Source organism: Aplysia californica, unplaced genomic scaffold, assembly GCF_000002075.1.
Source record: "Aplysia californica isolate F4 #8 unplaced genomic scaffold, AplCal3.0 scaffold00346, whole genome shotgun sequence".
NCBI classification, from domain to species: Eukaryota; Metazoa; Mollusca; class Gastropoda; order Aplysiida; family Aplysiidae; genus Aplysia; species Aplysia californica.
In genome coordinates this window covers 697692-710191 of record NW_004797616.1, presented here as the reverse complement: position 1 = coordinate 710191, position 12500 = coordinate 697692, and the positions used below count along the sequence as shown (strand labels likewise).

Here is a 12500-nt window from a genome sequence, read left to right as displayed (position 1 = left end):
TTTGGGTTGAGTGAACAATCTTGTTTTATGTGCTATCTTTGGTAGGGATAGATCTAATTCTAATTGTGCAATGTGATACGAAAAACCCCCACTCAAATTGGAATTCAAGTTGTGTGTTAAATTGTGTCAATGATAATGATTCAAGTATCTCTTTTTTTTCCGTTTTTTGTTTTCCTTGCGCCTTGAGAGAGAGAGAGAGAGAGAGAGAGAGAGAGAGAGAGAGAGAGAGAGAGAGAGAGAGAGAGAGAGAGAGAGAGAGAGAGTGCATGCTTTAACCCTAAAACGGAAACAAGTATGGCATCTGATATAGATCTAGTGTACAGTTGTTTTAACATTTAAAGGGTGTGACGTAGGCTCAACCCTGTGCGAATAGAATTATTTCTTAATCGCTCACGGGGTGTGAATAATATTAATTCTTTTGCGCACACCCGGTGTGAATAAAATTATTTCTTATTCGCACACCCGGTGTGAATAATCACTTCCTTATTATTACTAGATCTAGATCTATGTCAGCTGCAAATATAACCATGGTATTCTATTCACTTCCGTCTTTTGCTCAGATTTTGTAAAGCCCCTTTCTTTTTTAATTTTAGGCTGTCGTTATTCTCACCAGGGGTGAAAATAAAAATATAATATCCATTTTTTTTATTCTCACCCGCGGTGAGAATAATATTATATTGTTATTCTCACACCGGGTGAGAATAAAATGAGTATTATTCTCACCTGGTCTGAAAATGCAATGGATTTTTATTCTTAGGCCTTCCTGGGTGTTGAGAAAAGATGATACAAAATAATTTGTGAATTGTAAGAGGTTTATGACCTACCCCAGAGCGCTGGCCAATTTTTCTAGGCTCCCGCGGGGATTGTTAATGTTTCATTTAAATTAAAAATCTTGAGAGTATGCACACATATCTTCACCAAAACCAAGACAAGTGTATATTCTAAATTCAGAAAGGAATTCACTTGCCAGAGTAGTATGTTTAAAAAAATAATAGCCTTAACTGAAAGCTGTTTAATGAAATAATGTTAGTAATAGTTTTTCACTGTATTGTTAGAATTGGCATTTGTTTACAACCTAAAAACTTGTTTAATTGTTATCCCCAACAGAACCCACAGTTATTTTTAAGGCACGCAGTGCATTGACCCTAGGCTTATTTTTTTTTCTTAATTTTGATTGGTTAATAAACTTGTCAAGAGTGAAATTTTCCATTAAGGCTTACAGAACCAATAAATACTGTTGCAACGAAAGGTTATGCTATTTGCTCAAAAGATAAGGTTTTCCCCCAAATCGACAATAGTCGCCTCCCGCGCTCAGCAGAGTGAGAGAGTGAGGCGAGTTTTGTCGCCTGTAGCGTTCAGTGACAGGGGTCCTATGGTGCCCGAAAAGAAAAAAAAGGGCTGAGAATAGTAGGCTGTTGTTATTCTCGCCCGGCGTGAGAATAGTATCAATTTTATTCTTACCCGAGTGAGAATAATTTCCAGTTTATCTTCACCCCGGGTGAGAATAATCACTCTGTTATTTTTATCCATTTTACATGAATGTTGACTTTATTCATCGCAAGTTACTGAAACTAGACTAGTTTGTAAAATATTTGATGGTTTCTATTTGAACTGTATTACTAATCACATTAAGCCTAATTGTGTGTGTGTGTGGGGGGGGGAGGCTCTCATGGTCCAGAAGTTACGGTGTTTATCAAAACCTGACGGCAATGGAAAATTTTCTTCTCTAAAATGTTCTCCTTTCACCTCCTTTCCTGCTCTGTGGGTGGTTGGCGGGTGCTCTGGTGTGGTTTGCTTCTTCTTTCCTATCAAACATCTATCGTCCTGATCTCCCCTTCATCTTTTTTATGTTTGTTACTCTCTTGTAACACCTCTAATCTTCTGGCGCTCATATGACCTTACGCATTTGAGAGCGCTGTAAAACCTCTACTAAAACTTAACTTTCCTGCTCTTGAAGAATTATGATGTTATGTTGTCTGCTTTTATCTCCAATTTCTGCCCCCATCCTCTCCCAAGGAGGTTATACAGTAATGGAGGCTGCTCTGTGGGCGGCAACGCACGCCTGATAGTTTAAGCCCTCTCTCGCAGCGGAACCATGGTCAACCTGCGTTGCGCACTGCCCAACTCTGGCACTGAAATCTAGAGAAGGTTTTATTCTGAGGTCCTTGAGATTAGGCAAGTCAGTAGACTTATTTTATGTTTTAAAATCCGTTTATCTCATACTGATGTGTAAATGTAGATGTTAAGTGGCTCCATATTTAAAAAAAAAATTCAGTACCTGCTTAACAACAACGCTGAATAACTTTTGTGTTAAGGAAAGTCGAAGGAAGGGGGGTTGGGGGTGGAAAGAGTTTGAGTCCCCTTTAATAGTTCTACCCGGTTTAATCTATCATAGTTGTCTCCACCTTACATCCTATTGTTTATGGTCAGTTCACTTAAGATTCCATTGTTAAATAAAAACAAAAAAACAAACAACCCCCCAAAAACAACAAATTTTTCTACACAAAAGTCACCCCTAAGATTTCACTCTGGAGTCTGAAGTTCCTGCATTTTAGATCATGTTTTACTGAACAAACAACCTTCATAGATCATCCACACACTCATACTTAGGATAACATCACTGCTCTAAATTTCTCGATGAGTGGTACAATGTTCGCTTCAGGCGCAGGGGCCTTATAATGAAAGGATCATACCCAGGTGTGAACTACAGCAAGGCGTGATTCGGTAGGCAGGGCCAACAGGACCGTGTCAGATGGGATCACATCGAACTGTGATTTTGTTTCCCTGATCATCTATTCTCCCTCTAATAATAATATCCAACCCACTGCCTTTCTTGATTTTTTAACTTCTGGTAGGCTGTGTTTCACGACTTGTCAACATGGGTATCAAAACGTAAAGTTCATAAACAGTCCTTATTAGACAGCTCCCCCCTTTATTTCTTGTTCTCTCTCTCTCTCTCTCTCTCTCTCTCTCTCTCTCTCTCTCTCTCTCTCTCCATCTTACTTCCCCAGGCCCGCTCCCCCACCTTCACCCCTCTTTTGTGCTTCCTTCCCAAACCATAGCACTACCCAGCCCTATTATATATCCTGTATAAAGAAAAGGCCGTAGTTCGCGCTGGGTGACCATGGTTGGCGCCATTTTGGATGTTCCACTGGGCGTGCTGTGCGTGGTGCCGAGAAGAGAGAGAGGAGGGTCCATTTATTGTAAGGTCCTTGGCCCCAGCCCTTTTCCTCCTCCTCTGGGCTCCTGACTCTTTTCTGCAGCCTTTCTACTGTTTTGGCTCCTTCTTTAAAGCTACGCCCCTGATCTTGAATTTGCCTTGGTAAAAAAATTGTTATCTTATTGATAATTTTTAGAATATCGGTCTTCCATTACTTACAATGATGTATATCTACAGGGGCTATGATCCCGGACGTGCATCTTTAAACAATGGAGACCTCTCTGATGATGGTGATGGCCCATATAATGAGCAGAGCCGCTTACTCTCTGGCTCTGCCTCTTCACCCCATACCAGTGGTCTCAATGGTTCTCAGCAGGTACATGTGTGTATACAACTGAACTTACTGTAACGACCACTCATCCAAGACAAACAACGGCTTCCCAAACTACCCTCCTGTGTTTTAAAAAAATGATGGTGACACTGTCTAAGATGACCACTTTGTTCTCGAGAATGGGTGATGGTCTTTGACATGTTCGACTCTCTCTCCCTCTCTCTCTCTCTCTCTGTCTATGTCTCTCTCTGTCTATGTCTCTGTTTCTCTCTCTCTCTCTCTCTCTCTCTCTCTCTCTCTCTCTCTCTCTCTCTCTGTCTCTTTTTTTTTCTCCTGGTTTCTGATCCATTTTGAGAGATCAGCGGGTATGATTTATGTAATAGTTTTAGCTTCTCATTGTTCTTTTTAAAACAATTTTTTAGGCTGACATTGTGACATTAATTTTTTAATGATACCCCCTAACAGTTGTGATATAGGGTACTACAAAACAAAGTTTATAATGAATTGCTTTATTGATCATATAAACACAGGGTGTACCTGATCCTCAAGAAAATTCGGTTGAAGTTGATATTGTTAATGAAGCGACTGCCACTCAGAACAGTATTGTCACGATGTGAGTATAACCAATGGTTGTATTGTTTAGGAGTCTTGCTTGTTTTGGTTGTTGTCGTTGTAGTTCTTGTTATTGCTGTTGATCCAACAGCCCTTCAGCCCATGTCATGTTGTATAAGGTAGAAACAAGTCTTTGTGAGTTGTTCACTGTTGCTGTAGTTGGTAAATTTTTTTGTGCTTGAAGATAATTTAGAGTCCAGATGTGGTGATAGTGATGTTGAGCAAGACATGTGTCTAAAATTTGAAAGTACAAATGTTAGGCAGTGTGGTGGAATCAGGCTATCGTCCAAATAATCAAAGTGAAGAAACTTGCATTTTTCCGCAGGTTTGTGAATTTTTACCAAATTTTTGTTTTTTGGCTAAACACCTTCATGCCCATTAAAGAACTAATTTCTGTGTGGATATTTTCTTAAAAACGTTGATTAAAGGGACAAAAAATGTAAATTTTCAGTTACCACGGACTCTTAAGCTAAGGAAATAACTAATCTTTGGCGGCCATATTCTCATTAATTTTTCCTCTGAAAGCAGGGGACCCCCACCTCCTTCGTTCTCAAATATCTCGACTTGTATTCAAGATAAATGGACATTTTTTTTCATCCAAATAAAGACAAGCGAACAAGCTTTAAGATGATTCCAATAACTCTACATGCCTAAAAATTGAAGAGTGCCTGATTCCAACACGCTGCCTCACAAATGATGTTGATATTTTTCATGCTTTATGCTGTATAAGTGAGTGAGCATGATGGCAATTTTCTTAAGAACATAATATTATGTACATTTCTCTTGTTTAGTTGGATTTTGTAGAGAGATTCCAATACTTTATGAAAAGAAATTGTCATCAAGTTACAATCACTTTTTAAGTGACTGCTATGTTGACCGGGTAAATGAATTACAATTTTTATTTATTAAACATTTATCAAGTTGTCTGTGCAAAGCACTTAAGAAGCCTGTCAATGGCATGTTTTGTATTTTTACCAATGCCTTGTTGTGATTGTATGTATACCATTGCATTTTGTTTGGTTAATGAAGCTAGATTTCATATTCACATTGGCACAGCATATGTGTTTCAACATAGTGGAATGAGGCACTCGTCAATTTTTGGGCATATGGAGTTATTGGTATCATCTTAAAGCCTGCTCATTTTCCTTGCTTCTGATGAAAAAAAATCCATCTGTCTTGAATAGAAGTCAAGTTATTTGTGAATGCAGGAGGTGGGGGTCTCCTGGTGTCAGAGGTAACGTCAGCGAGAACATGGCCAGTAAAGTTGTGTGCCTTCGAAAGCTTGAGAATCCCTGGAAACTTACAAATTTACTTTTTTTGTGCCTTTGATCAAGATTATTCAGCAAAATCCACTTAGAAATGTGTTTTTAAAGTGGTTGATCCCAAAATAAGAAATTCAAGAAAAATTTTCCAACTGGTGGAAAAGTCGTTTTTTTTTTTTTTAACATTTTCATCCCGCTGACGAGCACCTAATTTCACTAAACCTTTCTAAAACAAAACCCAATTCCAGAATGATGCCACACTTACTGTGCCTGCCTCAATGTGTATGTGCAGTTGCTCTGAAAATACCATTGAGCCTTTCATCTCTAGTTTTTGTTTTTTATGTTCATCAGATTTTCTATGTGGAACACCATGATGGGAACATCACTGCTGAGCATGCCTTGGGCTATAAAGCAGGTCTGTCTAACATTTTGAAATATAGTTCTTTTAAATCAGTTTTGACTTTTTACCAAGTGTACCTAGTGTCTTTTTATTGATTCAGCTATTTTTCATATCAGCTGTGATCTATGTACCACGTGGGTGGTTGGCAGGTGCTCTGGTGTGCTTTTCTCCTTCTCTCCTATCAAACATAGACTATCGTCCTGATCTTTCCTTCTTATTTTGTGTTTGTTACTCTCTTGTAACACCTCTAATCTTCGGCACTTACATGATCTTATTGTGTTACAAATGCCGTAAAACTTTTACTAAAACTAAAACCATGTATCATGTTGATGAACAATTTATTTACTTTTCCAGGCAGGTTTTGTCAATGGAATTGTGCTGTTGATTGTAATGGCTGGGATCATGGCGTACACTTCCTACAGAGTTCTCAACTCAGGCCGCTTGCTCGCAGGTTGATCTTCAAAAAAAATTTTTTTTATTGATGATGAATCATTATAGCTAGTTTATGTCTCTTTATTGTTATTTGTAAATTATCAACAAACTTCCTATTTTTATAATCTTTGTAAATCATAAAAGAAATTTTATGCTTGTGCGCTGTTAATTAAGAAAAACTTATTTTGTTTTGTCATGAAACTAGGGGACATTGATTACTTTCTGTTTGCTTTGCACATTCTTTATTTCTGTTTTTGGTAATCATTGTAAATAGCAATCTTTTCCCAAAACAATGTCACAAAAGCTTTCATTTTCTTTTTTAAATTGTTTGTCTAATAAAATATTTGATGTACTGACATTAACATTAGAATATTTAGAATATTGAAGATCCTGAATTGTTTGTTTTGAATCATGTTTTTTTAAAAATTTCGTATTGGCCTATATGTGTAAGTAGTTTTTCTTTTTGGTCTCCCAGGTCGAGTAGTGACTGAGTTTTCAGACGTGGTGAGAGTGTTCCTTGGACGTTTTGCTGAGGTGGGGGCTCTTCTGTGCTCGCTGCTCACACTGCTGGGTGGGGCCATTGTCTACTGGATCCTCATGTCCAACTTCCTGTACCACATCGTGGTCTTCATTTACAGTAAGATAATTTTGTTCATGTTTGTGAATGCATCTTTGCTCATTATTTATCTAAGTTTTCTTTTCCTCTTTTAGAAAAAAAAGCGTTGCCCTGTCTTTTTATTTGTGTTACAGTTTTGCCATCGGTGTTCTTGAGTATTATACTTATAATTGTTTACCACAAGATTGGCTCCTCATCTGTTTGATATTTTATTATGAAAAAAAAAAGTTTTCATCAGCACTGGTGGCGACATCTTTGTTATTGCACTTAGGGTTCTGTTTTCAGAGAGTGGGGTATCTTGTAGAATAAGAGTAGGAGCAGAGATTACTGTAACAGGTTCCATAATATTTGAGAAACAAAGGGAAACTTTTTCAGCAGGGCTTGTTGTGACATTTATATTATTGTGCATAGATCGCAGAAGAGGATTTTTTTTTAAAGGACAGACACATCTTGCGTAGGTTGGGCTTGCCAACTGCCCAGAATTTCCTGGGACTGTCCCAGATTTGCTAATTTGGAATTCTAGAACTTTATCACATACACTAGACGGAAGCCTGTCCCAGTTTATGTAATTTTGTTTGCTGATACGTAATTTGATGATATAACTTTGGATCTCTCGGATTGGATTTTGAAAAGGTTGGCAAGCCTGATACGTACTGTCTTTGGTATTATCATTGGACCTCACAAGAAGGGAGAAATGGTATGTGTTTATTTTGCTATGCTGGTGGTATATTTTACATAGCCTTGAAGCTGTTGTGTAGCGATAAAGAGGACTCGGTATCATGATTGTTGCGGTGACAGATCCAGCAGCTAGTGATATGTTGTTACCTCAGAATTACAAAGTTCTATCTGACATTTTTAGCCGTTTTGAGTTACTAAGACTCTGAGATCAATAACCTAATGTTTTTCTGTTATATCAAAATTGTAAGTTTTTTTGGAGTCGTTGTCAAGATATCTAAAGAACTGCAAAAAGAAAAGCTTGACGTGTTGTGAAGCTCAAAATATTTGACATCAAGTTCCTCAAAACTAGATACTGAGCAGGTAAAACTTTGTAATTCTAGGGTAGGGATATGCAGGCGGTGGAACTTTTGACTTTTCATGGTTCTGTGTACTGCATTTTTCTGTCTTGTTGACCAAGAAGTCAGCTCAGTAGGTCCTCAGGGGCTCAACAATCAAACAAGTCATGTTTATTAACGGTCTTTTGTGAATGTATAAAGGTTAGGCATGACGATTCTTGTATGGCTTATGGCTCATATTCTCTGCAGATGCTAAATAAGCATGACATGTTGAGTCTGAAGAGAGAAGATAAGAATGACTGGTGATAACAGTGATTTGAGTTCAGTATTGACCTTTAAGGTTTAGCTAGGTGTATGCTCATAACTTGGGAGAACAGTGAGGTTTTAGGATATTTTCTCATACTTCAAGTTTTTTGATATGAAAAAAACCCAACTAAAAATATTATTGCCGAGAGGGTTTGCTTTTACAGATATTTTGATCTCTATAAAAATTTCAACACTTTTATTTCAGATATGAAAGTCACAAAATATGTATTTCTCATGTGGGTAAAGAATCTACCTATCATGCCAAAAATCAAGGTTCTAGCCTTGGTGAGTGCTGGCATGGCCAAACCCATGGGATCTATGAGCCTGCCCAGGTCTGTGGATTTCCTTCCACCTTGACCGCACCCTGACCCCACCCTGACCCCACTCTGACCTCACTCTGACTCCTCTCTTACCCTGCTTCATTCTTTTTTATTCTTTAGGTATTGCTTGTTTTTGCTTTCCTCAGTGATCTTATGTAAATTAAAAAAACCAAAAAAACTTATTTGTCAGATTGTGTTTTTAAGAAGGATCTGGATATGATAGAAACCTTTTAGTGTGCTTTCTGCGTTTGGCTTTTTAAACTTGTTGTGAAATTTTTATTTGCGGTTTATTTGTAATGAAAATAAAGCTTTATTGAAGGATATCAGTCTACTAATAATGTATTCAAAAAAGGCCATATAAAATGTGTTGAAACTTTAAAGTGTAACTTTGGTGTATACCTCCCTCTGCTTGAAAAATAATTTTTTAATTTTTTTTTTCGATTGCTGCTTTTGCTGCTTTTTCAGCCCATGCTCTGGATCTCTGAAGGAAAATTTTTAAACAGAAAGGTGGCGTTAATTTGCTGTGTGGCAACATAAGTTTAGACATCGTTTGCTTCATAGGTATGACTTAGATAAAAAAATTTTTTTAGTGTAGCAAGTAGAAAGAGTAAAAGAAGACAGATACCAGTCAGAGATGAGGTAGGAAGAAGGCGGTGGCGATGGATCTGGACATACTCTCAGGAAGTCAGGCAGATGCATAACAAAGTTTGGGATTTGAATCCAAAAGGTAAAAGATCAAGGGGAAGACAGCATGGAACTTGGAGAAGAATCACAGAAATTGATGTACAAAAAAGTGTGAAGACATGAAATAACATCCAGAGGCTAGCCCAGGGGAGAAAAAGGTGTAAAGTGTTTGTTTGTGGCCTATATCCTGATGCAGGGTGAGAAAGGCAATGGTGAAGTAGAAAGAGTGAAACAGATAATTCTTCTGGATGTACCAGAGATACGATGGTTGTTATAGATTCAACAGCCTGTGTGGGCTCTTGCTTATCACCCCTGTGCCATGTAGTGATGTGTACACGTGTGGCACAACTGACGAGTTGTTCTATATATAGAGTAGTGTCTGTGCCTGACTGCAAGAGAGGGTATTGTCTCTCCATGTCTCTTGATTGAGTGTGTTTATTTTATGCTTCCATCGACATAAATCTGATCATAATTAATTAGGCTAGCTGCTTCAGTTCTGCCTATCAGAGCTAAATTGGGCTGAATGGGATACAGTATGTCAGGAGACAGACAAAGATATTTGATACAAGACTTTCCCACCTGGAAACCAAACTCATATTTTACATTGTTTCTGGGAAGAGCCTGCCCATAGCTCCAATGACTCTGGCCTTTTGTCAGTAAGGGTGAAGCAATCAAACAAGCGTTGTTTGACAGTCTCGTCCATTTGTCAGCACTTGCTGATTCTTATGTGGCCCCTGTTGTGTTGTGCAGATAGTGATCTACTGCAGATCAAATTATTGTTTAAGAGGGGGGGGTCGGCAGCTGAAGGCTTGGAAAATGGTTTCAGTGAAGACTTGTGATATAGTCTTCTGGGTTGTGAATTGGGTCTATCACCATGGGCTGTCTTGTGTGTTCTGCTTTCCCCGCTTGCTTTCATAGTTACATTTGTCTTTGTCTGCCGCAGGTGAAATGTGCCTGTTCTTGTGAACGTTGCTGTCCATGTGAAATGTTGCTGTTCTTGTGAACATTGCTGTCCATGTGAAACGTTGCTGTTCTTGTGAACATTGCTGTCCATGTGAAACGTTGCTGTTCTTGTGAACATTGCTGTCCATGTGAAACGTTCCTGTTCTTGTGAACATTGCTGTCCATGTGAAATGTTGCTGTTCTTGTGAACATTGCTGTCCATGTGAAACATTACTGTTTTTGTGAACATTGCTGTCCATGTGAAACGTTGCTGTTCTGCTGTTCTTGTGCTGACCTGCTGTAAACTACAACTTAGAACAGTGATGACAATGTCATGAGTTTGTGTATCACATGTATGGACCATGATAAAAATTGAAATTCTAATGATTAAACTCAGAGTGTGATTTTATGGAGAAGAATAATCTTTTAATCTATTTCTCTCTCCCAGGTCACGTCCACCAGACTGACCATCACAACACCAATAGTAGCAGCAACTACAGCCACCCACAGGAAGCAGTGCCTTTCACCGATGGTAATTGTTATTATATTGCTACCTTGATGTTGTTGGCAACACCAGGCCATGGGACAAAAACTGAACTTGGAAGCTAATTTTAGTATTCTAAATTTTTGATAACCTCTGGATCTAGATCTAGAAAACTCTCTGCAAAACGAGTGTTGGTGCAGGCCTTGTGTGGACTCGGGATCCGTCATACTCTTTCCTTGCAAACTCTGCAAAGACAAAAGGCCAAGGCTAGACCTAAGTCATCCAAGGCCCACCTTTTCTTCATCTTTGCTTCTGTTTTTGTTTTGTTTTTTGGGGGGGGGGGGGGTTGTGGTTTTTTGGTTTCATTTGTGTGTGTGTTCGTGCAGGTATGAGTAGGACAGGAACTGCACCAACTACTAATAGGGTAAATGCCTCTGGTAGTTTTCATATTTGTAATTTTTTCTTTGTCATTTTCTACATTTTTTTGAAGTCGCAAACACAATCATGCATATTTGATGTGGGTCAAAATAAAATATTGATAAGGGTCCCAAATTAAGTATGCGACAAGAGGTAATATAGCCTACTACAGGTTTTTTAGGTCAACTACAGATTTTTGGACAAAAATTTGCGTCCAACTACAGATTTTGGCCCAGGCAATGTTGGCAGGTATGAAAGTGGTTATCTTTGACACATGGACATCTTAGACAGTGTCTTTTTAATATAGAAAATGTCAGGTTCGACTGTGGTTTGTTTTGTTCAGCTGTTTTTTTGTTTTTTGAATTGTATATTACATTGTCAATTTCAGTTATTGCCTGGTGGATTGTCTTGTACTGGTTTTTCCTCCTGGTTTTCTCTCCTATCTCTTCTGTCTTACTCTGTGGCAAAATGTTAAACATGTTAAAAAGAGCTAAATTACAGTTTTACTATAATAATATATGCCACTGAAGACTTCCCTGTGACTATTGGCTAAGATTTCAATGAACTGAGGAAATTAGAGGTAAATCACCTGCAATTTTACTGCTTACGTTACTGTTCTTTGCTGATGATGATAGGGAAATGGAGCAGCTTAAAAAAGTATTCTAGTGTATGTTGTAATCCTCCTGCTGTCTTTGGCCTCTTGTTAAATGTAGGAGGGAGAGCTTAGATGCCCAGTCTCTATCCAGGAGTTTTGCCCTTTTGAAAAAAAAGCCTTCCATTTGTTTGTCTGAAAAATATAATCTTTATTTGTTGTGCTACTTCGCTCATGTTGAAGGAAGGTTGAAGAAGGAAACTTTCCGTAGTAGGACTCTGTATCATTTGGAAGTAAAACCACTGGTGCTATAGATGACTTGGTAAAAGTAAAGTATAGCCCCCCTCCCCCTATATCCTTGAGCGTCACAATGCACACAGCCTGTTGTTTCCAGTTCCTGAAAGACGTAATTGCTCGGGTAGTTGGAGGGCGCCACTGGAAGGTCCTACTTCTTTACTTTCCCTCTGCTGTATGTTTGTTTTTGTAAAGTGTTTTACGGCGCTCGCAACTGCATACGGTCATATGAGCGCGCGGGACGCACCTAATATTTCCAGTTGTTCCCTCTGCTGTTTCTGTCTGTCTGTCTGTCTGTCTGTCGTATTTTTCCCTGCAATAAATGACCATTATTGTGTTGATGTGCTTCTCTGTACTCAAACAAAACAAAAGAGACGTAACTGCAACCCCATGGTGACCTAAGATATAGCACAAAACGTCAAGCAGTTGGAAATCAGGGGCTATACTACTTTTCTTTAACAGATGATTTTATACCCTCAATATTGAGAAATAAATGCTGTACTATTTACACATCTCAACAATTTTTCAGTCTCCTTTGAAATGTTGTAACCATCAAATTTGTTGTTAAACCTGTAGCTTGTGCGGTACAGCTGTTTTGTGAACTGGCATCACGCTCTTCTGAAAAACCATATATT

The 12500-nt window shown here is 38.4% G+C and overlaps 1 protein-coding gene across 1 annotated transcript in view; it reads left to right on the top strand.

The window, feature by feature from the left end:
* The window catches only part of LOC101859717 (sodium-coupled neutral amino acid transporter 9), a gene marked incomplete in the record, with an annotated part of 25165 nt that overhangs the window by 2367 nt on the left and 10298 nt on the right, over positions 1-12500 (top strand). The window contains 6 exon segments of the mRNA XM_013085123.2: positions 3398-3536; positions 4022-4104; positions 5717-5780; positions 6120-6216; positions 6673-6834; positions 10527-10610. Of these exon segments, the coding sequence (XP_012940577.1) occupies positions 3398-3536; positions 4022-4104; positions 5717-5780; positions 6120-6216; positions 6673-6834; positions 10527-10610 (629 nt within the window).